The sequence below is a fragment of the Natator depressus genome, chromosome 2 (assembly GCF_965152275.1).
Source record: "Natator depressus isolate rNatDep1 chromosome 2, rNatDep2.hap1, whole genome shotgun sequence".
NCBI lineage: Eukaryota > Metazoa > Chordata > Testudines > Cheloniidae > Natator > Natator depressus.
Genome location: NC_134235.1, coordinates 75,295,374 through 75,322,655, shown reverse-complemented (window position 1 = coordinate 75,322,655; position 27,282 = coordinate 75,295,374). Strand labels below are relative to the sequence as shown.

The 27,282-nt window shown below is 39.0% G+C and overlaps 1 protein-coding gene and 1 long non-coding RNA gene across 3 annotated transcripts in view; one reads left to right on the top strand and one right to left on the bottom strand.

The window, feature by feature from the left end:
- Positions 1–20,099, top strand: part of LOC141982415 (uncharacterized) — a 31,983-nt gene extending 11,884 nt beyond the window's left edge. Inside the window, exons 3-6 of the long non-coding RNA XR_012638066.1 lie at positions 8,717–8,871; positions 11,162–11,337; positions 12,858–12,917; positions 19,867–20,099. This is a non-coding gene — a long non-coding RNA (uncharacterized LOC141982415). The remainder of the gene's footprint in view (positions 1–8,716; positions 8,872–11,161; positions 11,338–12,857; positions 12,918–19,866) is intronic.
- LOC141982414 (desmocollin-2-like) overlaps positions 1–27,282 on the bottom strand; it is a 39,930-nt gene that overhangs the window by 10,798 nt on the left and 1,850 nt on the right. Inside the window, exons 2-12 of one of the 2 annotated variants that reach the window (XM_074944455.1) lie at positions 25,661–25,745; positions 22,674–22,876; positions 22,013–22,132; positions 20,440–20,595; positions 18,425–18,569; positions 10,368–10,534; positions 8,982–9,116; positions 7,633–7,818; positions 4,971–5,230; positions 4,731–4,864; positions 2,112–2,327 (exon numbers count right to left, since the gene is read on the bottom strand). In XM_074944455.1, the coding sequence (XP_074800556.1) occupies positions 2,112–2,327; positions 4,731–4,864; positions 4,971–5,230; positions 7,633–7,818; positions 8,982–9,116; positions 10,368–10,534; positions 18,425–18,569; positions 20,440–20,595; positions 22,013–22,057 (1,444 nt within the window). In that variant the 5' untranslated portion in view covers positions 22,058–22,132; positions 22,674–22,876; positions 25,661–25,745. Of the gene's footprint in view, positions 1–2,111; positions 2,328–4,730; positions 4,865–4,970; positions 5,231–7,632; positions 7,819–8,981; positions 9,117–10,367; positions 10,535–18,424; positions 18,570–20,439; positions 20,596–22,012; positions 22,133–22,673; positions 22,877–25,660; positions 25,746–27,282 lie in introns of those variants that run through there. The other variant, XM_074944456.1, reaches the window with a different exon arrangement.

Sequence of the window (27,282 nt, the reverse complement as noted above, 5' to 3'; positions counted from 1 at the left end):
TCCCTGTCTTTTAACCAGTTCTCAATCCATGAAAGGATCTTCCCTCTTATCCCATGACAACTTAATTTACGTAAGAGCCTTTGGTGATGGACTTGTCAAAGGCTTTCTGGAAATCTAAGTACACTATATGAACTGGATCCCCCTTGTCCACAGGTTTGTTGACCCCCTCAAAGAACTTTAATAGATTAGGTGGGAGGGACAGCTCAGTGGTTTGAGCATTGGCCTCCTAAACCCAGCGTTGTGAGGTCAATCCTTGAGGGGGCCATTTAGGGATCTGGGGCAAAAATTGGGGATTGGTCCTGCTTTGAGCAGGGGGTTGGACTAAATGACCTCCTGAGGTCCCTCCCAACCCTGATATTCTACGATTAGTAAGACATGATCTCCCTTTACAGAAACAATGTTGACTTTTGCGCAACAATTTATGTTCTTCTATGTGTCTGACAATTTTATTCTTTACTGTTGTTTCAACTAATTTGCCCGGTACTGACATTAGACTTACCGGTCTGTAATTGCCAGGATCACCTCTAGGATCACCTCTTCTTAAATATTGGCGTTACATTAGCTACCTTCCAGTCACTGGGTACAGTAACTGATTTAAAGGACAGGTTACAAACCATAGTTAATAGTTCCGCAATTTCACAGTTGAGTTCTTTCAGAACTCTTGGGTGAATGCCTTCTGGTCCCGGTGACTTGCTACTGTTAAGTTTCTCAATTAATTCCAAATCCACAAATGTGTTTGTTGGAAAATCTGACAAAAATGGGCAACGCTTCCTTATTGGGAGAATGGAGGCAGAAAGAGACATCTCAATAAATGAATAAGATTTATAGGTAGGGTGAGATAGACCAGAAAGGATCTAAAGTAAAAGGTCTTAAGTGAAGACAAGTAATTTTTGTGTCTGACTTACTGGAGAAGGAGAGAGATGAGAAAAGGGGAAGAGGGGGGAATGGCTGAAATGACAAACTAGGAAAATGATCATTGGGACAGCATTTTGAATGCATATAAGTAGGGCAATGTGACATTTGTGAAGACTGGAGAGGAGGAGGTTGTAGTACTTAAGAAAGAATGTGGTGAGGGCCTGAACAAGAATTATAGATGTCGGGGGGGGGGGGGGAGAGAGAGAAAAAAGGCTGGATCTTACAGATGTTGAAATACAGGAAATAATCAGGGCAAAAACACAGGTCTGCAATTTTTTCCCATCTGTTTTTGACTAGTTCCAGTATAACATGCTGTACCTTCTAATCGTCCAGCATAACCGTTCATTTTAAAGAGATAGTGTATATTTGTGTTAGCAGCTTGGCCATGTCATTCTTAAAAACCATCCGTTTCTGGTGACTTTTGTTGTTGTGTTTTTCAGTTTATTCCATCACCTCCTCTTTTGACACTTTAATCTCATCTTTATTATCTGAAAAGAGTGGGATTCAGATTCTGTGCTGTGCCTCTCAGAAGACACCATCCACCTCTGCACCTTCCTATTTCTGGGTTGGTCAAGGTGCCAGCGTGGCTCTCAGAGTAGTTAGAGCAGCCCCTGTATCTGCTGTAACTTACAGGTGTTTCCCCACTGTTGCAAATGGGCTACTCCAAAGCCAGAATAGCTGGAGTACAGAGCTCTCTGGAGCTCCTCTCTATCTCTTTTCTATTCCAGGTACCCTCAGATGGGGACTGTGCAAGAGGGCAGCACTGGGCTGCACGTCAGGGGCAATGCTGGACTGTATAGAGGGTTCTGTTTAGGGGGTTACAAAGGAAACTTGAATCTGGCCCTAGTTTGGAGTAGTTTCAAAATTGCTTTTAGTCCTCCTAACTTACATACTTTTTGCCTGCATTGTTCCTTTTTATTGCTCGGACTTCCATTTTCTGAAGGATATCTTTTAGGTTAAAAAAACTACCTTTCTATTTGATCATTCTGGTTTCTTTCTTGTTTTGCTACTTCCTGAATGTTTGCATGCTTTCTGCAACTCTGGTATGCTATGAATAATCTCCAAATACTTATTGTAAGTATGTCAAAAAATACAAAAAAGTAGCACAAGTCTGCTTAATGAAAAAGATACAATAAATCTGGCAATTAATACTATTAATATTCTTGTTTTTAAAAAGAATACACAATATTGCATACCATCATGTTGTGTTGTTTGCCATCCTGAACCCACACTCCTGTCAGAAATATCAAATCTAAAAGGTGCAGAATAGGGATACTCATTAGGATTGACTGCAGTAATACAAACTGGTTTTCGGTCTCTGCATATTATAAAGTCTCTTGGAGTCAAGATGGGGTAATATCTGTTGCAAGCATCTACAGTAGCCAACACCGTTCCAGTACCTGTTTTACCACCTAGGAGACAGAAATAATAATTTCAGTGCTGTTTAACTTTTAATGCTCTCCAAGTTTTAAAACTCTGTGGTTTCATCTGATCCAAGCTAGTACCCAGGATTTAAAAGTAAAAGCAGAGAGGGAGTTTCCCAACCTCTCCCCTAGCTTATAGGAGCACTGATTTCCCCTTGGCTGCTGATGCAAGGGCTCAATAGCCAGAGGACTGTGAAATGAAATCAGAAGCTGATGCCTTGCTGGGTGAGGGGGTGGGGGGGAAGACGACCCAGTATTTCTGGGAGCAGGTATAGCAGCATCTGATAGGAGGGGAAAAGGTGTTCCAATTGGTATTCTCTTACTCAGCTCCTCTAAAGAAAAATCTGCCTCTTGCTGCCCCCACACCCATCTTTCCAAAAACAAAGCTGCAAGGAGCAGGGAGACCTACAACTGGGAGCTTTATCTCCACTTTAGGGAAGAAAGACAGAGGAATCATTCATAATAGATTGTATGATAAATCCCTGTCTCGAATCGTCATGAGATCTTTAAAAATGCAGGCTATTCCACAGCGTATTTCAAAATCATGTAGGAAAGAATTCTGCCTTTGTCCCCAGTCTCCAATATCTGTTTTTACATCATTACAGATTCTCCATCCTGATCAAACCTAAACGATGGTATTTACAAAAGTGGGAGACTGGTGCACCAGGATGCAGGGGTCAAACAGTTCCACATGCTGATGTATACACACTTTGTTTGGCTGGCTATGGTCCTGCTTGGGAATGTGAATTCCTTTCACATACAATTCTTCTATTGTCCCTCCTCTTTCCCTTGCATCATCTTTCAGTGATGGGATGCAGCAATGCCACATCACCATACAACAGACCTATGACAACAGCCACCAACACCAGTAAAATCCTCCTCTTAGCTGAACTGACCCACTGTCAACACCTGAAGTTATCTAGTAACCTCCACAGAAATGACTAGGACTTACATATGCTGAAGTCAAATTATTTCTTACTGCTTCCTTTTATAGATATATCTGCTCACTGTTATATACTGCATTTACAGTTAGCAACTTATATTGTAAAATTTGAGTAATCCAATTGCATCAAAGTTAGTTAAACTTTTTAAGTAGAGGTTCTGCTTACAAAGTAATTTGAAGAACTTTAAATTTATTCCCATTCAGATTTTAACAGATAAGGGCTAGATCCTGACACCGTGTTCCATGCATTTTTGCTTTCAATATGAAATGCATGTTCTAATGCCTCTAATAGTACTCATATTGTCACACCAAAATATTTAAGTCTTTGGGCTGCAATCACTAAATTTACCTTGAGGATCAAGTGAGCTGTAGCTCACGAAAGCTAATGCTCAAATAAATGTGTTAGTCTCTAAGGTGCCACAAGTCCTCCTTTTCTACTAGCTACACCAAGCATTTGGGAAACAAAAAGGGTACTTCATTAGCTTATCTCAATGATGTCTTTTCCTAGGATAACAAAAGGATACAGATGAGTACACATAAATTGTGTAATCAGAAACAGAGAACATGTAATCTTTTAATTTAATGTTAATTTTCAACACCAAAATCAGTTTTAGAGTGAGAACCTGATTCAGCAACCCTTAAGCATGATGATGAGTAGTACTTATCTGTCTGAGTAATCCCAGATAAAATAGGGACTACTAATCTGAGTAAGTACTACTTATTGTGAGAAACGTTGGAGAATCTAGCCTTAAGTAGGGTACTGGAGAAGAGAAAACAAATATATTATTGGGGGGTGGGGGGGGGGGGGACATAAAGCAAAATTACTCTTAAAAGTGCTCTTAATTTATATGCTTCCTAGATAGACTGCAAGGGATCAAACAGAAGATTAAAAATAAGCTTTACAGGGATTTTGTATTTACAGAATGACATCCTGATTCCACCCTGCCCCCTCCAGCCAACCTCATGGCTGTCTGTTGTACCATCAAGGGGATTGGTGGGGAGGAGGGTTATTTGGGAATAGAGAAGGAAACAAAATCAAAAGAAAAAAAAGTGTTCACCAATGAAAGTATCAGATTTAATATATTTCAAAATAAAATATCAAAGCATTTTAAATGAGAACTGAGCTCTTGTGGAAATCTGGCCCCAATTGTAAGTGATGAATACTTTTGAAAATCTGGCCCTGAAAGCTGTATGCAGTTGCTCAAACTAGAACAGCTACTCCCAGTCCCTGTGAACAATTGTTATTCTTTTCCTCCTATTGGAGAACGGGAATTACCGCTCCCAAAAAAAATGCAATGGTAAAAAGCCTGTCTCCATTACAATCAACTGCAGGTTTAGAGGAAAAATAGTTTAATGTGACACAGTTCCGTGAATATTTGTGTGCGCACACGAGCATGTGCGATTCATTTATACACCAAATAGATTATACATATAACATTTGTACTCACTTCGGTCTGTTGCAAGGACAGTAATATTGCACTGCCTGACTGCCATATCTTTGTCAAAAAGTGTAGTAGTTCTGAGCTCGCCTGAGTTTTCATCAATGGTGATCCAGCTGCATTGGCCAGATGCTATCCGATAGCTAGTAAAAATAAAAATGTTTAAAAAATAATTGTACAATGCTTATCTCCCCATATCCCCCAAAATGTTGTACATTTAATAAACTAGCATAATAAAATTATTTATACCTTATGCCTTCACTATTTCCTGTTTCTGGATCCTCTGCTAGGTATTTGCCAACCACTGTTCCAACTGTCCCGCATCCGTCAATTCTTATATTTAACAAACAAGGTTTGAATACTGGTCCCTCATCAACATCTAGTACGATAACTCTAACAGTACAGATGCCCTGGGGAAGTGCACTTGAATATGGTACTACTGCATAAGGTATCTCATTAACTACAGTAATCTCAAGCATCCTCAGATTGGCGGTTTCGTAGTCCAATCCCTGTAAAATAAATTTAGGTCTATTAAATTAACCAAAACCTGCTATAAATTTTCTCATCACAGTTTTTAATAATAAAAAAAGAGACCAAGTCATACATGGTCATGATTTTAGAAAAGGACTAATTATTCTGGGTGCTCAATTCTTGGGTGTCCCACCTGAGAAACCTTAAAAGGGCTTGATTTTCAGGAAGTGCTAAATACCAGCTTATTTAAGAAAAAGAAGTGGCATCCCTAGCATGGCATAAGCAGCACCAAAAAACAAGGTTATATTTGTAACTCTATTGGGTTTCTCTCCACCTCAAGGGCTACGTTGAAAACTAAGTATGTTTATTTCTGTAACCGAGGCCTGGTTGGTCTACGTTTAACAATTAGATTGCCCTAGCTATACCACTCAGGGCTGTGGACAATTTTGCACCCTGAGTGCTGTGTTTAGGTTGACTTAATTCCAAAGAATTCTTCCATCGACCTAGCCTCTTGAAGGGGTGGATTACCTACATTGGTAGAAACACACCTTTCATTGATGTACAAAGCGTCTACGCTATGGTGGCATAGCTGCTGCATCATAGCTATGCCGCTGAAGCGTAGACATGCCCTGACTTTCTTCCTAGAATACTTGCTACCTTTCCTGTCTGTTGCCACAAGTCAAGAATCTTTTCCTATTAGAAATGCATATAGGTGCTTAGTGAGAATTCAACAACAGTAAGAGCCTCTGAACCTATAGTGCAGCTGGCATGACAAGTTTTTTTTTTTTTTTGTACATGGCATCTAGGCTGTCTTTAATGGCGGATTTCTCACCTTGTAAGCCTCCCATTTATAAACACTAATAGAGATATCAGGTTGCTTTTACACATGCAGAAATACTGATAAACACTGATTAAAAAAAACACACATTCTTGAAATGCTTTGATTACCTCACACTTTCCAATATAAAATTCTCCTCTTTAAGAGGACAAATATGATGAAGCCATGTTCCATACAGCAAGTATGGACATTATGAGGAAAGCATAGTGTTAACTCTTAAGCTAAAACAGAATCCTCACTAGCTGTAGCAGAATTGTTAACATGTGTGGGCCAGCGAGTAGAAGGTAACAGTCTACTACTTTGAGAAATTTCAAGTGAGTTGGTGCACTTTGGTCATAGCAGCGTGCTGTGTATTTCAAAAGTGTCATTTTAAGCAGAAAGCTAGCCATACCCATAGTTATCTGCACGTAATAAGAGCTTTACATTTTCCAGATACAGAGAGATAGAGAGGTTAAGGGTCTTGCCTGGGAGAAACTGTGATCCTCCCTTTGTCTCGTATTGCCTATCTGTAAAATAATACCTATAGAGATTATTTTACAGACCTAAGCATATACAGGAACTAAGGTGTATACAGCCACAGAGAGGTAGAAAGGCAAGAATCATTTACCTACACACTCCAAATTACACAGATAGTTAAGAAACAAAGGTTAAGTGACTGCTTTGAATGGGTTACTTAAACTCCGTAAGCTTCTGTTTCCCATTTGTAAAATATGGGAGGATAATATTTCCTTCCTTCACAGTAATTTTATGAACTGTAGTGAAACATTTGTAAAGAACTATGCTAGATAAGACCGAAGTGTTGTTATTAAGGGTAGTCATTGGCAGAGATAGTATAAGAACTCAGGACTGCCTGGTTTTAAGCCCTCACTTAATCCATTAAACTATATGATCTTTTAAAGGAGAACCTCTTAAGAACTTGAGCTAGCCCCCATTGACTTATATGGAAGAAAGATCAGCACTTAAGAAAACTGGATGTGAACCTGCAAACCTATACATTAGTATTATACATTCTTTAGGTACTTAGTCTCAATGTACACTTTACAGGCTTGTCTACATGACACCACAATCTGGACTATAGGGGTGGGGGGCAGGATGTGAATTGCAGGGCACTCACAAGCATTGTGCTCTAACTGCTCCATGTAGACCCTGCAGGTGTGAACTAAAAAAGGTACTTAGTTCATGCTGATGTAGTCCTGTTTCAATTAGTGAAAGGCACCATTCCTTGTCAAAACTAGATTAAGCCAAAATGTGGAATTTTGGCCTAGCTATTACAGAATTAAAATGAATTACTCCACTCCCTCCCCAAAACACATTAGGAAAACTCAAAAAAAAAGGAAATACATCTAAACATTTTATCAAATCTCACTAAACATGTTGTCCAATTTGCTACACATTTTCCAGAAAAATTCTACCCCCGAGAGAAATATCAGGTGAATTTGTTTGTTCAATTTGGGAAGGAAGCAGAGCCAAAATCCAACAGATAATTAAGTGTTATTAACTAACCAGAATTTATAGCTACAACAAAAAAGTGAAAACTAGATTTGTTTTTTTAAAAAAAAAAAACAACCCAGACTTTTGGCTGATGTTTTCATCTTTGCTTACCTTAACAACACATAATACCCCTTCATTTGTTCTTCCATCTGTTGTAATAGCAAAATGATTATCTTCATTTCCTTTTACAATGCTGAATCTACAGTTCCAGGCAGGTGAGTTAGGCTCATCCTTGTCCAAACAAGGAATTCTCATTATTTCCACATTCACTTGGTTTTCCTGTACTTTTGTTTCATACTGAAATAAAATATGATCTATTGTTTAAATTAAATAAATATAAAATACAGTATTACATAGTTCAGGAAAGAAAGTTATATTGTGTTTAAATGCAAGGCCTTAAATCCAATGGCCAGTGTAAAGCTTTGGTCATGAGGTTTTGGTTCTTGGGTTTATTTGTTTTTCTATAAGTGAAACATTAAGCATCCCTTTCTGTGATTGTAGGTGAAATTCTCTGGATGAAATCTTGGCCCAAGTGAAGTCAATGGAAATAAGATTTCAACCAGAGAATTTCACCTTCCCGAAAAAGGAATACTTAATGCATTGCTTAGAGAACAAACAAAAACATAAAACCTCACTACAGCAGCTTTATAGTTTAAACTGCTACCAAAGTGACATGAGATAAACCAGAAAAAGGCCCTCTTGTACCAGAATAAGAGTGTCCTTTGTGAGGAGTTATACCAGTATAATTATAGCAGCTTAAATTCGCTCTTTTCCTTATACCAGTATAACTTCCTATGTAGGCAAGCCCTTAGATGGTCTGCTTGGATGACTGGGAGAATCCAGTCAGAGATGATAAAAAAAAAAAAAGACTTCCCATCTAGGCCCTGTAATAAAGATAGTTGAGAAATATGGTATTTGGAGACCAGGGAAAGGGATAAACAGTCTGGGAGAGTCACTCTCGGAGAAACAAGCAGGGTCCCGACTGGATCCTAAGAGCAACTTGGTTTCCTTGGAAAAAATGTATATTGGGTCTGTTCTTTTCCTGTAATTCCATAGAAAAACCCATCTAAATTTAGTTTGTAATGAAGCATAAGATTAGAGGAGAGTAAATATGCATGTATACTATTTATTGTTTTGAAACAGTTTTATCTAATGCTTTGTTCCATTTGCTAATGAATATACTTCTTGTAAAAAGGCTGTTGGTCAACATACATCACTGATCAACAGGCTGTTCGAAGAAAGGATCAAGCAGGTGCCTGAACTCTCATCGGGCCTGTTGGCAAAGACAGGGTATTGTACCAGATTCTGCTCTAAGAGTGGGGAAAATTGCAAGATTCCACTCCAAAACAGGTAAGGGTATGAGGCCTAACCCCTCAAGGGGTGCACTCAGAATCCAGAAAGGGACAGAGGTGCAATCAACCCCACAATTGTGACAGCAGCATAATAACAAACACACTTACAGATGAATGGCCACAATATGGGGCATGGTCATTTATATCTCCAACGTTAATGACAACTGTTCCCGTATTGCACAAACCGAAAGGCTGACCTGCCATATCTCGTACTTCAATTAGCACTATATGTTTGTCTATTATCTGAAAAACAAACATAAAAAAAATGGTTACAGATAAAACTTTCACATTCATGTAATAGTATGTCACTTTTATTGTAGAATTAAATGCTTTACTTCCCTCCCCCTTCTTTCTAAAGATATGTTAAACATGTAATTATTTTCTAGGATAAAAGAAATAAGACAACCAGCTTTTTTAATAGAAAAAACAGTGAAACACACAAGTAAAATATTTTTCAGCGGCTAAGCAGCACACAGAGCTCAGAAAGTTTTACTAGAAACCTATTAGTCATGTTGAACGCCAGAGAAGGATCTCTATAATGTCCTACACTCACAATTGTCTCCTCTTCCCTACACACACACACACACACACACACACACAGAGGTGGCAGCCAGGCCTTCCCCATCACACACACACCTGTCTGCTGGGAAAAGCAGCAAGGAGTTCTACATAGTCTGATACACTATTGTAGGGTGGTAGTGCGAAAGTTTCCCATATACTATGCTGTCTCTTCCTGGGTCTTCTTACACATCCAGATAGGATCATTGAGGGGAGGGGAAAAAAGCATTCAACTGGACAATAATTTGAGTCACAGCAGGAAGATGCCGAACACCACCTGAGAGAGAGTGGCTCTGGTAGATTAGGGCTCCCTAGAATTGCTGGGCTAAATTTGGTTTATTGGGAAGAGGGGATAACTTTGCTTCATAAACTCTTCAAATTCATCTGTAGGAAATAAGTGATGGTACTCTACTCTCAAGATTCACTTTACATGGCCATCACCCCAATATTTCTCATTCACAATACCCACAATCTCAACATTATTCTTTTTCTAAGGCTTTGTCTACACCGGGAAAATTGATGGGCATAGCTATTTCACAATATCCCTCTGTATGGATGTTGCAGCCTTCTTTAATATAGTCCACTCCTAAGCCCCACTGCTCTGTTTCTTCACTCTTTGTTGCTTGCCTAGGAACCCGCTGCTCCATTTGCAAGTAGCACAGTCAAGTGATGCTGACAAGGTACTTCAGAGATTGGAGCAGAAAAGCAAAACTGACACTCTCACATTGGGTCAGGGAAGCAGAAAAGAGTTCAGATTCCAGTTCATCTGTGTTTTCCCCAAGTTATGGGAGAGTCTCGCTTCTAAATCATTAGAGACCATTTGAAACCATATATGGTGCCTCTCTAGTCTCATTAAAATCTTGCATACTTCTCTGTATATATCTGCTCACAGAATTGTGAAGTGAAGCTAAATATAATGCTGTAGATAAAGGTTACCTCTCTATCCAGTTGTGATGTTAGTGTGGTAATTACACCTGATTCACGGTGAACAGAAAACATTTTGGGTAATGGCGGTTGTTCTGATACAATTTGATATCTCAGGGTAGTGTGCAGAGTATAAGGTTCATCTCTGTCTTCTGCAATGACTTTTCCAACTACAGTACCTGTATATACACAACATTATCAATTTTAAATTCCAAAAATCCCCCAAGTAACAGTTTCAAATTAATTATTTGGTACTTATTTGTACATAAGATAGAAACACACAAATGTAAAGAAGCAACATGACATGACAAGTTGGGGGAATCCGTGTACTATTTCTATTGTGTGTGTGTGCGCGTGCATCTTTATCCAGCTACAGACTTCATTTTGAATGTGTTGCTTATTTGCCTTCTCTTTTATACTTTTACCTCCATGTTGGGCTGGAATTCCAAGGGGGGGTAGTGGTATAGGGCTAAAACAGAGACACATTAAGTCTATATGGTCCACTAATCAAAAGGAAGCCTTCTAGACAATAGGCTAGTTCCTACCCTGGACAACTGCTTTAATCAAGTCTGTGGTCATTGGAGGCTGATCAGGGAGTCACCTATCAAAGGGAGAGCAGGGACAAAGGAGAAGAGACCAGAGACTCCATATTCTGGATGAGAAGCCATGTGCAGGAAAGTGGAGGGGAGGGGGAAGGAAGAGGAAGGATCCTAGACTCCGTAGAATATTCTGCCCAAAGCCAAAGCACTCACCAGAGTAGTAAGGAAACTGAGGCAAGGAAAAATGCATACAAATGTTTATTACAGTGGGAACCCAATTATCTAACTGGAACCGGGGCCAGATCGGATAACCAAAAATCCAGATAAACAGGAGAATGGATGGCCAGGGCTTCTGCTGTCATCCTAGGGTAGACAACAGTGCGAGTCCCAGCTGCCTGGGGTGGATGACAGCCCTGTGTGACTCAGTTAATAAGGAGAACCAGGTAACGGATGCTCAATTAAATGGGGTTCTACTGTATTTTGTCTAAATTTGTGTATCTCTCCCAGGCTATATAGAAAGAGTAATAACGTTTAGAAATCTGTGCAAAGGCTGTCAGTCTGTTTTGACTATCACATATCCCTGAAGTCGTAAACTGTAAACCAGAATGCTCACCCCTTCGGTGGAATTCTGGGAAATGTGCCTGAGCCACTAGTGACGGTTGGAAGACAGAGCACTAGTTTCAGGCCGAGGCAACTGGACTGCCAAGAGAGGTATCAGACACAAAAAGGTCTATATCTGAGAGTGCATGCCGAGAGGTCCAAAGCCCAGGACGATACCTAAACTCTCCCCAGCACCAGCACAGTAGGGGGCACATGAGATTCAACATTTGGATACCCTCCCAGCAGTGTGGCAAGCATCCAGTAGGGAGAAGCTTGACCACATCTGTTTACTATAAAAAACAAGACCTGAATCATATTGAAAACCTAGTAAAAAGTGTAAATTCGTATTTTCTATTTCTGAGCATTTGCCTAATTATTTTTAAATCTCTATTGATGATTGCCGTCAGACAGAGAAGACACAAAAAATAGGTAAATAGGGTCTTTAACAGAAATACAAAGGATCAGATTTCAATGAATGATTTGTATCTGAACAGCCCAAACACAAACATTCCTGAAAAGCTTTAAATATATCCAAATTATTTCTCCCATGGAATACTGTAATTTGATTTATCCATTTACTGAGGATTAAATTCTGATACAATGAGTAGCACTGTACTCCATGCACAGTCCTGCTGATATTCGAAGGTCTAGACTGTAACCCCATAAATCTGCCTGATGTAAGAATAGAGGAAGCTGCACTGCCTCAGGAGCAGAGTGGAGAATGAAACATGACTCAGTCACAACTCCACCCCTTCCCCACTATTATTCTGGGCAGAGAGTAAGTTAATTCATCCCCTTTTTGTGAAGCAATTTACACCCCTACCCTGTGCTCCTGGCCAGTAAGGAAAAGGAGAGGCGGCAGAGCCAGGGTTCTTTCCATTCCTTGTCCCTTCCTGTCCATTCGCTTGAAGTAGACTGTTGCAGATAATTAGGTCCCTGCTCTCCTTATGACTGGGCCTTAAATAATCTAACACAGTGAGATCCTAAATTGTGAATACAGGTGTCAGAATCTAACCCTTACTTTCCTGTTCAAGAAAACAGCAATTTTCACAAATTCACCCCCAGAGTAACTTCCACTGAAGTTACACTAACAGTGAATATTGCCTTCGTGTTTGGCTCCAATTCTCCTCCCACTGAAGGCAACAGAAGTGTTACTATGGATGTTGGTGGGAGAAGGAACATGCCCTGTGGATGCATGGCCTTTATGTAACTTCTGTGAGAGAGAGAGAGAAAGAAAACACACACCTAACAGTAACTAAGGGTAAAATTTTGCCCCTTCAAAAGGAGGACAGGTAAGAAAGATCAATAGATCTTATGCTATAATGGCAGCATAATGTAGAATGTATTTTGCTTTGTTTTTTAGGATGAGAGAAGACAGCCCAGGGCAAAAAGGGATCCTATATCTATTATTCTGGCAAATATGGTCAGTGTTTAATGTATATATTTTGTACTCCTGTGTGTGTTCATTCTATATTTAAGTATTTTTGTATATATCTTGCACTTCATTCTAGGTATTCAGCCCAGAAGTGACTTTAAAACCCACTTCTAAATCAGATATAATGTGGACAATAATACTTGGACTGAGAATCAACCAATATGAAGAAAAAAATGCTATAAGAAAGTTTACAACTCTTATTTTGCATACTCAAAATGAATTGTGGGTGAAGAATCTGAGTTATCAGTGTCTTTATATGTTGGCTAAACGTTAGTCACAATGAAGTCAATATGACTATTCCCAGGCTTAAAGTTAACCATGCTCCCAAGTGTTTGTAGGATCCAGGGCTCAAATTTGTGGATCAAGTTTAGTAAATCAGTTCCACATTTCTGCTTAAAATCATCATTCCCCCGCCCCATGAATTGAATGGTCTCTATAAGAGTTGGAGATACCACAAAATGAATTTTCAAAACACAAGGCCAAAAGTTTATACTTGTGGCTTTCAAAGTAAACCTGCATTGTCAATTCCAAACATTGACCCTGTGATAGGAACAAAGGTGGTATTTCACAATTCTTTAGTTTTTGAGCAATTATCTTTGCACATTATGGCTAAAAGGCCCTATTTACATAAAATACGTGCACAGTTTTTAAGCTAAGGGCTGGGGAAAAGCTGAGCGGTGCAGAGGAGCACATGATTCAGACAGATGTCTCTTAGGGCAGGATTTATTAAAGGGAATTTTCTATATTCTGGTAAAGAAGACAGGACAGAAGTTGACAAAATACAGGTAGAAAAGAAGCAGTCAAAAAAAAAAAAAAGAGTCCCATTCAATTACATCACATGAAGGCAGACAACTAAATACGGACAAATTTTATAAGTGCTTGTACACAAATGCTAGAAGTCTAAATACTAAGATGGGTGAACTTGAGTGTCTGGTATTAAGTGAGGATATTGATATAACTATGTACCATAGAATCTCCATGAATAGAAATTCCATGCCTGAATAAGAAGACTCTAGCAGTAGGAATATACTACCACCCATCTGACCAGAATGGTGACAATGACTGAAATGTTCAGAGAGATTAGAGAAGCTACAAAACCAAAAAAAAAAAAAGAACAACCCCCACAAACAACCCCCCCCACCACCACCACCCTCAATAATAATAGGGGCTTAAACTATCCTCATATTGACTAGGTACACATCACCTCAAGATAGGATGCAGAGATGAAGTTTCTAGACACCATTTTGCTTCTTGGAACAGCTAGCCCTGGGGCCCACAAAAAGAAAGGCAACTCTTGATTTAGTCCTAAGTGGTGCACAGGATCTTGTCCAAGAAGTGAATATAGTTGAAACGCTCAGTAATAGTGACCATAATGTAATTACATTTAACATCCTTGTAGGCCAGAAAATACCAAAGAAACCCACCACAGCAGCTTTTAACTTCAAAAAGGGGAGCTACACAAAAACGAGGAAGCTAGTTAAACAGAAATTAAAAGGAACAGTCACAAGAGTGAAAGGCCTGCAACCTACATGGAAACTTTTAGTTTGAACCTCTATTGTGGTGGTTTTAAAATGTGAACTACAAATAAAGAACAGTAAGGAGGACCAAAAATATACCACCAGGGCTAAACAGAGTAAGAGTAGCAGTTACAAACAAACAAAAAAGACATCCTTTAAAAATTGAAAGTTAAATTCCACTGAGGAAAATAGAAAAGACCATAAACTTCAGCAAGTGTAAGAGGAAAATCAGGTAGGCAAAAAAAAAAAAAGAAAAAAAAGACACCAAAAACGAATGAACGAACCAAAAACATTCAAGTACATCAGAAGCAGGAAGCCTGCCAATCAACCAATGGGGCCACTAGATGATTGATGTGCTAAAGATGCACTCTAGCAAGACAAGGCCATTGCAGAGAATTCTTTCCATTGGTCTTCACTGCAGAGAATGTGAGCCATTCTTTTTAAGTAACAAATATAAGAAGCTGTCCCACATTGAGGTGTCAATAGAGAAGATTTTGGAACAAACTGATTAAATAATAAGAAATCACCAGGACAGATGATATTCACCCAAGAGTTCTGAAGGAACTCAAATATGAAATTGCAAAAACTACCAACTGTGATACATAAGTTATCACTTAAATCAATCAGTCTCTGTACTAGATGACTGGAAGCGTAGCTAAATGTAACACCAATTTTAAAGGTTTCAGAGTAGCAGCCGTGTTAGTCTATATTCGCAAAAAGAAAAAGGAGTACTTGTGGCACCTTAGAGACTAACCAATTTGAGCATAAGCTTTCGTGAGCTACAGCTCACTTCATCGGATGCATAAAGTGGAAAGTACAGTGAGGAGATTTTATATATACACACAGACCATGAAAAAAATATACATTATAAGGAGAGTGATCATTTAAGATGAGCTATTACCAGCAGGAGAGTGGGGTGGGGGGTGAAGTGATAATCAAGGTGGGCCATTTCCAGCAGTTAACAAGAACGTCTGAGGAACAGTGGGGGGGAAATTGTTGAAGTCATGGTGGAATTCCTCAAGGGCTTCTTTTCCATGGGTCCACCATCAACCTCAGCCTGGACCAGTCCACACAAGAGATCCACTTCCTGGACACTACAGTGCTAATAAGCGATGGTCACATAAACACCACCCTATACCGGAAACCTACTGACCACTATGCCTACCTACATGCCTCCAGCTTTCATCCAGACCACACCACACGATCCGTTGGCTACAGCCAAGCTCTACGATACAACCGCATTTGCTCCAACCCCTCAGACAGAGACAAACATCTACAAGATCTCTATCAAGCATTCTTACAACTACAATACCCACCTGTTGAAGTGAAGTAACAGATTCACAGAGCCAGAAGAGTACCCAGAAGTCACCTACTACAGAACAGGCCCAACAAAGAAAATAACAGAACGCCACTAGCCGTCACCTTCAGCCCCCAACTAAAACCTCTCCAACGCATTATCAAGGATCTACAACCTATCCTGAAGGATGACCCATCACTCTCACAAATCTTGGGAGACAGGCCAGTCCTTGCCTACAGACAGCCCCCCAACCTGAAGCAAATACTCACCAGCAACCACACACATCACACAACAGAACCACTAACCCAGGAACCTATCCTTGCAACAAAACCCGTTGCCAACTGTGCCCACACATCTATTCAGGGGACATCATCATAGGGCCTAATCACATCAGCCACACTATCAGAGGCTCGTTCACCTGCACTTCTACCAATGTGATATATGCCATCATGTGCCAGCAATGCCCCTCTTGCCATGTACATTGGGCAAACTGGACAGTCTCTACGTAAAAGAATAAATTGACACAAATCAGATGTCAAGAATTATAACATTCATAAACCAGTCGGAGAACACTTCAATCTCTCTGGTCACTCGATTTCTGATCTCAAAGTGAGTATCCTTCAACAAAAATACTTCAAAACCAGACTCCAGCGAGAGACTGTTGAATTGGAATTCATTTGCAAATTGGATACAATTAACTTAGGCTTGAATAGAGACTGGGAGCGGTTGAGTCATTATACTAAGTGAAACTATTCCTCCCCCCACTTTCCTCAGACGTTCTTGTTAACTCCTGGAAATGGCCCACCTTGATTATCACTTCACCCCCCACCCCACTCTCCTGCTGGTAATAGCTCATCTTAAGTGATCACTCTCCTTATAATGTATATTTTTTCATGGTCTGTGTGTATATATAAAATCTCCTCACTGTACTTTCCACTTTATGCATCCAATGAAGTGAGCTGTAGCTCACGAAAGCTTATGCTCAAATAAATTGGTTAGTCTCTAAGGTGCCACAAGTACTCCTTTTCTTTTTACCATTTTTAAAGAAGCTCCAAAGGTGATCCTGGCAATTACAGGCCTATAAGCCAAACTTCAGTAGCAGGCAAATTGGTTTAAACTATAGTAAAGAGCAATCATCAGATACAGATGAACACAATTTGTTGGGGAAGAGTCAACACAGCTTTTGTAAAGGGAAATCATGCCTCACTAATCTATTAGAGTTTTTTGTGGGGGTCAACAAACATGGACACAGGTGATCCGGTGGATATAGTGTACTTGGACTTTCAGAAAGCCTTTAGCAAGGTTCCTCACCACAGGCTCTGAAGCAAACTAAGCAGTCATGGGATTAGAGGGAAAGTCCTCTCCTGGATCAGTAACTGGTTGAACGACAAGAAACAAGGGGTAGGAATAAACAGCCAGTTTTGAGAGTGAAGACAAGTAAATAGCTGGTTCTCCCAAGGATCTGTACTGGAACCAGTGATGTTCAACATAGTCATAAATTATCTGGGAAAAAGGGTAAACAGTGAGGTGGCAAAGTTTGCAGATGATACAAAACTACTCCAGAGAACTGTCAGCTTTGGACTTAATTAAGTGTTACAAAGGGATCTCACAAAACTCGGTGCCTGGGCAACAAAACGACAGATGAAATTCAATGTTGAAATGTGCAAAGTAATGCATACTGGAAAACATGCCATTTAATACATACAAAACGATGGGTTTAAAGTTCTCCTCCTGGAGTGGTAAAAGTTATCTTGGCGTCACCATAGATCGTTCTCTAAAAACATCTGCTCAATGTGGAGCAGCTGTCAAAAAAGTGCTATTAGGAACCATTAGGAAAGGGATTGATCATAAGACAGAAAATATAATGCCACTGTCCATGGTACGTCCATACCTTGAATATTTTCTGCTGGTTGCCAAATTTATTTACATATATAAAAACATACAGAGATGGGCAACAAAAATGATTAGGGGAATGGAACAGCTTGCCAGGGCATTTTGTGAAAGCCAGAAGTATAACTGGGTTCAAAAAAGAATTAGACAGATTTGTGGAAGATAGGACCATCAATGGCTACTAGCCAAGATGGTCAGGGATGCAGAGGTTGGGACTGGATGATGGGATGGATCACTTGATAATTTCCCTGTTCTGTTCATTCCCTCTAAAGCATCTAGCACTTGCCACTGTCGGATGACTGGATATAAAGCTAAGGGCCATTGGTCTGAACTAGTATCACATTAGATATACTTCTCGTACTGAGTGCACAGAATCTTTTTTTCCAAGACTATGCTCTATTTTAACTTCTAGTATATGAAAATCCTCCTTTCATGAAGTACCATAGCACACTCAGTAAAGCCACTTTTCCCAAAGGCCTGCTGATTTGAGTGTGCATATAAATTTGTCCATGTGTACATGGCTGGCTAACTAACTATCTGGCATGCGTATACAGGTGTGGATATTGCATGCAAATTGGAGCATGTGCAAATTTGAAATAAATTGGAAGTGCTTTGGAAATGTAGGTTTCAATATAAAAATATTGATTAGTTATTCCTACTGAAAAACTGATCAAACATCAGAATTATACACACTCACTGTGGTATGTCACTGTTGGAAGATGATAGCATTTTAGATATTTATTGATCAAAAATCATAGTGCTTAAAAAAAAAATCATAAAATTATGCTTACCAGGTTTGCAATGTTCAGGAACAACAAACTCAAAAAGGTCCTGTGTAAAGCATGGGGCATTATCATTATCATCTTCTATTCTGATTGTATGCAGCAGTGGTTTCTCTGGTGAATATCCATCTGCAGTGGTTGCAAAGCAAATTATCTATAAAATAAAAAAAAAAAAAAAAAAAAAAAAAAAAAAAAGAGAAAACCTTAGTTGCCCACTGTTCTAGAACAGGGTGCAATATTCCTTTTCAGCCCAGTGGATAACATGATCTACAGAATAATTTCTGCAAAGCACAGTATGTCAAATATACCCTTTTCATAAGCAGAAAGAACATAATAGAAGTGAATGGCTAATGCCTGCAATAGATATTTTGCAGCTATTTGCATATACTAATCTTTCCTTGTTGACCACGGAGGACAAAGCTGAGCTCTTTCTAGCCATTGGTCCACCGGGTTTCTTTTCCTTTTGTTATTAATGGTTTCTGCTTCAGGACAACATGCTAGAGCTAGACCCAATTTCAGTAACAAATTTGTCTTCAGTCAGATGCAAGAGGAGATGATTGATGTTACAGGCTGGCAGTAGTAGAAGTAATGCATTTAACTGCTTCCCAGCCCCCAAGACAACCATTTGCATTATTTTCCACAGTTACTCGTGAAAGATTTCCATCCTGGGATTTGAATACACTGAGTAAGAACTTACATTTGACCCACTGTCAGTCACAAAGAGACCATCCTTAACCAACCCATCTTGTATCCAAGTGTCACACTTAGTGGTGCTCACTTGAGCAGAATGCAGCTTTTGGCTAAAGTGGAAACAAAGAGTGAGCAACCAGTGCAATACCAGCAATTTTGTGTGTGGGGACTATGTAGACGTAGATGCAAGAACAACAAGCTACAGAATGATTGCTTCAGTTTTACTGAAAGGTGCGTTCCCTCTGCCTCTGCGGGTAGCAGCAGCACTTTTTGTAGACTTTCCACACTTAATGTTATTTCTATATTCTCCTTGGTGGGCAATCTGAAGCTGCCTTGTCTGACACTTTCCTCCTCACTGTCAAAGTCAGACATACTTGGCAGTTCTCTACAAATTCCTGAGGTGGAGAGACATTATGTAATTCCATAAGTTCACCTTCTGGCATACCTCCCTCCTCACCCTACGAAGAAACGTTGGCTGACATTAGCATGCCACACTGGTGGTGTGCCAGAGTGTGCCACAGCAGCACACATTGCCAAAAACAGCAGAGGCAACACTTTGTTGTCTCAGGTAGAAACAAGCAAAACTATACAGTCAGGCAAGTAAAAACAACATGTTTTCAGTACTATATAGGCAAATGGTGTCCAAACATAGCAAGAGTCTTTGATACTCTTCTAATTACGTGTGTTTGAGGTGCAGAAAGTGAAGAAGCAATGGTAGTAGACATAATTGACCATGTGTTTCTTATTTGCTTTCTTTTCAGTTAAGGCATAAGACTGGCTAACCAACTGCCTAAGAGAAAGGAGGAAGCATATTCACTTAGAAAAACTGGAGAGAAGCAGAATGAACAAACCAATCTAATGTGCAGTGGAATTATTAGACTGTCTTAATTTTACTATTTCCCTATTGTGTAGGAAAACAATGGAATATTCATGTTCCCAACAGTCCATTGGAAGCAGAGCTATCCACTTCTGCCACCTCCTTACACCTCTCAGCCAGCAGAGAGAGCAGTTTACCATTTAACAAACATTAAAACTGAACAGAACAAGCAAATGCTGCGGAACTAATACAGCTGTCTTGATGATTATCTTTTTGTCTCATTTTAATTTTACATGGACTTTTTCACCAGAAAAGAAAAAAAGTCTTGTAAAACTAGATCTTCCTTCACTCCCACCACCAATTTCTGCCCTGTAAATATCATGGACACTATTTGGGATAGTTGTCTGAGCACAAACGCATTTTCCTCCCATTCCTGTTAGAACACACCAGTGAAGTACTTTAGCAATAGAATGAAAATACTAATACATTTAATTGTGTAGACAATTTAGGCCCTTACCTTAAAGCTTGGATATTGTTCACGGTCTACTGGGCCAGTAGCAAAAATATTCCCAGTTTCTCTCTCTATATAAAACAAACCCTTTGGATCTTTATCAATTCCAGGACCACTTGCAGAGTAATAAATGGTATAGTTTTGGGCTGTGTCAGACTGGACCTATAAAGAGTAATTTGTTAAACACAGACAAAATAATTCATCATTAAATATCTTTCTATTTCTGTGTTTTCTGAATTATTGTAAGTGTGGGATAGAAAATAGTGTCACACTTCAGAAAGGATGTATAAAATCCTATTCTTAGGTTCAGGTATTACAGCAGCTCAAACTTTTAAACAGAACAGAAAAATGGTCTGCTCTGTGCCAATCTTAAGTACCTTTATAGTAAATGCACTTGTGAGAAAGGCTGCTAATCCTTCACAAATACCAATGGAAGAAAATCCATCTTGGAGTAGAGTGCATGGGGAAGGGGAAGATGTGAGTAAAATATATTTAGTCTCAGCATCATTAGAGACAGAGCTGCCAGGTGTAGCAAAGGTTGCTTAACGCTTTTCATTAGAAACCCCTATTTTCAATCACTCAACCATTCTGGTTAACATTTTCTATGTCTGAGATTGACTTTTTAGGCAAAACTGGTTCAGCCATTAACGACTGGAAGTGGTTTGTGGGTTTTTTTGCCATTGTTAGTTCTTACTAAAATTTCTTTCAAGAAATCTAGAACCTTCTTTCTTTGGAGCAGGGACTTGATATTTGACAAGGGGATAGCACTGGGGTCAGGGAGATGCCTTTTTTCCTTGTCCTCATAAAAATCCACCCAGATTTCACCCAGTTATAAGCCTCTGAATAGTTGTATTTACACATAAGTAGAGCTTTTTAGAGGAATGCTGCTAAAATCTCCAGAAATGCAATAAGCATGCTCCAGCCCCACAGATCTCCATGGCAACTGCAATGAACATGTTTTCAGGCCCCACCCTGTCTCCTACATAGCAGGCAGAGAGCTAGTGCTCCAGACAGAACATAAACACAGCAGCAAGATCTCTCCTCTTTCGCCTCAGTGAAGTAGTGCTGGGCAAGGCTGATGTTAATAACTATGCACAATTCACAGCCTTTATTATTGAGCGTAACCTCACACTTCTACTTTACTAGGCATGCAAGTAGCATTCTCTCTCCTTTACAGACTGGGTAACTGCCTGTGCACCCTTAATTTAGCTCTTTATGTATATGCATGGTACAGTCTTCAGTGACATGATCATATTATTTGTTCTATGGGACCCCAGTATAGACAAAGAATGAGACGAAAAAGTTCTGAGAAATAGGACTGGGATTCAGAAGTTGTGTTCTAGACTTACCTCTGCCTCAGACTTCCTATGTGTATCTTATGATATTTTTCCTGAAAAGCAGTTACTAAGGATTACCGTTAAAAGTTACCGTTGCTTTTCTAAAACAATAATTTAGTTGGTTTTCTTCACTTTTTTGCTAAGATGCCATCTGAATCCAAAGGCAATGGCTTACAGTATTTTGTACTGGTCAGATAGGAAAGTAACTTACATTATAAAAATAGCTGGTGTATAAAATGTACCTGTTGAATTTGCATTGGAAAAGGTCCAAGAGAGTTCTCCATCATAGAGGATGGGATAGGAGCCCACCTTCTTTTGGTTCGCCTGAGGACTGTATCTCTAGTATGTCTTGTCTTATGTGTCTGCATTTAGAAGACCAAAAGAAATCATTAAGTAAAAGATCAACCCATAATTTCTTAAGGTTTATATTCTTGTTTGTTTGCTTCCCCTCATTTTTCCCCCTCAGATTTTTCAGAACTCCCTCCAAATCTTAAGGACCAGTTTTTGCTCTTTTAAATCCTCTTTTTCACCATTCCACTTAATCCTGGTGTCTTGAGAATTCTTCAGCCCTGTGCAACACTCATTATTTTAATACTTCCTATCAATATACAGTGCTCATGAAGTTTTTTAATTGCTTAAAATTTGCTTTTATAAAATCTTAACGCCCTTGATGAAGGTCATAATTTCCAGGCTTTGCCAGCTCAAGAAGGAGTCCTGAAAATTTAAAACCTATGCACTTATTAGGTATTGCTAAATTAGAAGTACACAATCTACTATACAATAGCTATGCCTGATCATTTTAAGAGTTATAAACAACAACTTTTATACAATGAGAAGCCAAACTGTAAAAAGACAGTTTCCAAAAAATAAAGAGTAAAATGTCTGTAGCAATTATGAGCCTACCTTTTCTTGATGAGCTAGCAAATTGACATGTATCTTCTTTTCTTCATGTCTTTGAATGTCCTTGAGTAATATAGTAAAAGTCTTTTCTTCAGAAGATAAAGAAATGATATTTGTTGTATACACAGAACCATCTTCTAGAATTCTAAAGTCAGGATCGCTTGAACTGATATGTTCTGCAGACTTAAGGCACTCTCTCAGATTTACTGTCAGAAAGAAATTTCAGAGATTCTCTCACGTCACAACAAGACAAATGCTTTTAAACTTACATGCCTAAAGTTTGGTTTATATTTATGCACCTATGTAAAAGGTGGCCCGATTTCAAGTCCATGTCCTTAGCACCTCTAAAGATCAGACTACTTTTATTTAAGAATATGGAGCCCAGCTTCTGAACAAGTTTACATTCATGTTGCACATCCATCCATCCATTAAGCACATTAAGCCATTTGCCAAAGGATACGTGGCCATAGTGAGTACTTTATACAGGCACTGTCAGAATGGGGGCAAAAACAAGTTTAATTTGGTGACTAATATTTCCCAAAGTCATAATTCTTCTTGTGTATTTTTTGCCCCCCAAAGTGCTTACCTTTCCTAAAAGAGTGCCATCACCCATGTACATAAATAATTCTGCTACAAAACAGTGGGCGAAATCTTTTCTCCATTGAAGTCACCGGCAAGATTCTGACACACTTCAAAGGGACCAGGATTTTTTTCCAGTATGGGCAGATGACGGCAGACAAACTTATTCATTAAAACAGATTCCATCTCAGTGTTTCCTAAGTATAACAACTGAAGGGGTAATTTGACAGTGTTCCTTTCTCTTCTTAAAATCAGCCTGCCTTACTGTTGAATGTTCAAACATTATTATAGAGCATTTCAGCAAATATCACCCCTTATTGGTCAGCATTCAAGACACCATGGAATTTTTCTTCAGAGAATAGTCTGCTTATGGCACTGCTTTCCCATAAGTGAGCACTTGAATATGAATTCTACTTCTGAGGCAAGGTAAGTCAGCATTATTCCTAGTACTGAACAGCTCAGTGTATTGTTATATCCTGTAGGATATTAAAATCATACAGAACTTAGCAATTGTGGGGAAAATCCTTGCTTATTTTACTATTGTGCTATGAGTCACCAGTTGTATTACAACAAAAAAGGCATCCTTTCTCAATAAAATGTTGGAACAGCATTCAGGCTACAATGGCATGGATAAATGTTTGCAGACAAACAAATAGATGCATTGTATAAAATTCTTCCATTCTTCCTGTATGGTTAAAACTTTTTGAAATATTCTTCTTCAATAAAGTGAAATTAAATGAATTACTTTCATATTCATTCAAGTTAAAATAAGATACATACCCATCTCCCTCATACAATATACACAATGATCAGCTGCATAGATTTTCATTATAAAAAAAATGACATTAAGGTTAGCTTCTCCATTGCATGTCCTTTATATTCACCCTCACTTTAAAGGTAGTCTTGATTAATAAACTCTCAGACTGTGATGGGATAAAAATCTGCTGTTCCTTCAGTAGAGACTAGGGCCACTACCCTGGACCATGCTCCAAAACTGTGCCAATACTGGTATAAGACAGCCTCAGATTCAGCTCTCAGAGGATCTCCATTGTGTAGGAAGATCCTCAGGTGGCACAGAGTATCTGTAGCAACTCCTACATCACACCCTTCCCAGATGCTGCCACAGGAGACTAATCTGGAAAAAGAGGGTGTTGTCTGGACTTCCCTAATCCCCGTCAAATTGCTCAAATGTGGGCTGCTCAACCCAGTCCAGAACAGCCCGAGGATTGAGGAACTTCTCTCCTGAATACTGTACTAAATACTTCATAGCCACAGCTGAGGATTTGGCCATATGTGAATTCACTGCTTATATGTCAGTGACACAGGAAAAATCTGTTTTTGGTTGTTTTTTTTTTTTAAAAACAACCCAAGTTAAATACTATAGGGCTCTACCAAATGCACGGTCCATTTCACTGTCATAGGATTTTAAAAGTCGTAAGTTTTCATGATTTCATCTATTTAAATCTGAAATTTCATGGTGTTGTAATTGTAGGGGTCCTGACCCAAAAAGGAGAGTGTGTATGTGTGGGGGGGGGGGGGGGGGAGGGGGTCTCAAGGTTATTGTAGGGCTGAGGGGGAGGGGTTGCACTACTGCTACCCTTACTTCTGCACTGCTGCTGGCAGCGGCGCTGCCTGCAGAGCTGGACGACTAGAGAGTGGTGGTTGCTGTTCAGGAGTCCAGCTCTGAAGGCAGAGCCGCTGCCAGCAGCAGCGCAGAAAAAAGAATGGCATGGTATGGTATTGCCACCCTTACTTCTGTGCTGCTGCCTGCAGAGCTGGGCCCTCGGTCAGCAGCCGCCACTCTCCAGCTGCCCAGCTCTGAAGACAGCACAGAAGTAAGGGAGACAATACTATGACCCCCCTGCAACTCCATTTTAGGTCAGGACCCCCAGTTTGAGAAACACTGGTCTCCTCCATGAAATCTGTACAGTATAGGGTAAAAGCACATAAAAGACCAGATTTCACAGTCTGAGACATGTTTTTTATGGCCGTGAATTTGGTAGGGCCCTAGCTATAGAAAATGTATCCCTTCTATGTAAGCTGTGAGCGTTCAGCACTTGCAAGGATTAGACCACATATTTAGATACTATCTTTAGGTATCTAAGTTTGAAAATGCTGGCCAAAACTTCTGCCTTGAATCAATCACTCAATCTGCTAGTAATTGGTTATAACAAGAATCAAAATGCACACACTGCCGATAAGCAGCGTTAAAATGTATAACAAAAAACACAGCAAATCCTTCAGTAAAAGGCTAATCCAATATGCAGCTGAATTTAACTAACTAGGTGTTGTCCCAACTGCAATAAATTGTATTACAAAATAAATCAGTATCTCCCCTTCATTGTAAAAGCAGTTACAGAAATGGTGAAATGATGATGTAGAGTTTTGAAGGGCATCTTGAAGCTTCTCACCTCTGCCAACTAATGTTCCAGCCTCTAATTTAGAAGGAACATTAAAAGTGACTTTCTTGCAAGCTTCACAAAATAAACTCAATACCTAAAAAGGAAAGAAAACAAGAGAGAATAGTCACCCTTGCTGTGAAAGTATTTTTAAACATTGTTTGAAATCATGGCATAAAAAGTATATAGTAGCTAGATTTTTAGTCATGTTAAAAAACACCAAACATGTAGAGTTGAAATGTGTATTACGTAAATTGAAATCAGTCACCAAAATAGGTGAGTACTGAGACATAAAGGGAGGTGTTTTGTTTTTTAAACAGTCCAGTGAAACAACCTAGAAAGTATCATTTATTACAAATGACAGGAAAGCACTGTGGCATAATGTACAGGGTTAGATCTCAGAAGATGCAGGTTCTGTTCTTGACTCTCACTATGACTTGTGTTACTTCGGCAAAGACATTTAACCTGTGATTGAAATGCTAGGCCCATTGACGTCAATGGCAGAACTCCTATTGACTTCAACAGGGTCAGGATTACACTCAGCCTCCCACTTTACCACATTTTGAAGTGGGAAAATAAAAATTTATCTTTCTTTAAAGAGTACTTTGGGCTCCATGGATGAAGTGTGCTAAGAATTAAGACTCAACAATTCATGAAGTTTATTTCCATATGGTTGCATTGATTTGTAATGTTTAAAGGAACAAATATTTTATTTATGTCATAATACTTGGCACAATACTTATTAATTTGTATCTTCAAAAGTGCTTTACTAACCAACTACTTAAGCCCCAAATCCTTCAATTGTATCTGATTAAAATATGGGCAGAGGTCTGTCAACTTACATATATCGCATTACAGAATTGGGGCTTCAAACTTCAGAACACCCATCTGTAGCTGGTAAATAACCACCACATTTTATAAAATTAAGTGGAGGCATAGAGTGGCTCCTAGTTCCCAGCCTGAGCTCAGACCATGTGTCTATCCAAGGTTTTATTCAATGAATTTATATTCTAATCTAAAGTTATAGAGCCACTCAAACTATGCAATACAGAAAATCAAGAAGGGATTTTTGTGCACATGCACACACAGAATGGGAGTACTTCTCAACAAACAATTTATAGGAAAAAAACAAATTTAATAGTCAACAACAGATGAGACACCTTATTTTGTGAAAACTTTTAGCCAGATATTGAAGGTACTATTAAAAAAAAAAAAAAAAAAGAGAACAGCAAATTGAAAAGTGAAAGGAGTTGCTTTTCCTGTGAAAATTAGCTCATACATTTTTTATTCTTTAAAAAGCAAACAGTCTTTTAAAATCATGATTGGCTAGAATTTCAAACTGATTAATTTTGAAACACTGGATAACCACAGCATTTAAGATAATTAAAATATCATATATGCATCAGTAAAAGATGCTTTTCCTATTTAAATTATTTCTGTTGTTAACATCCTTTCATGAATCTCAACCATATAACTGAAATCTCTATTCATTTCCCAGCTAACATTTGGGCTATTTGTAATAGTAATTAATCCTTACAAAACTTCCCTCTCTCTTCTGTGGGGGAAAAAAAAAAGTTGCTTTTTTTTTTTTTTTTAAATAATACACAACATAATCAGGCATAGTTTAGGAGTTT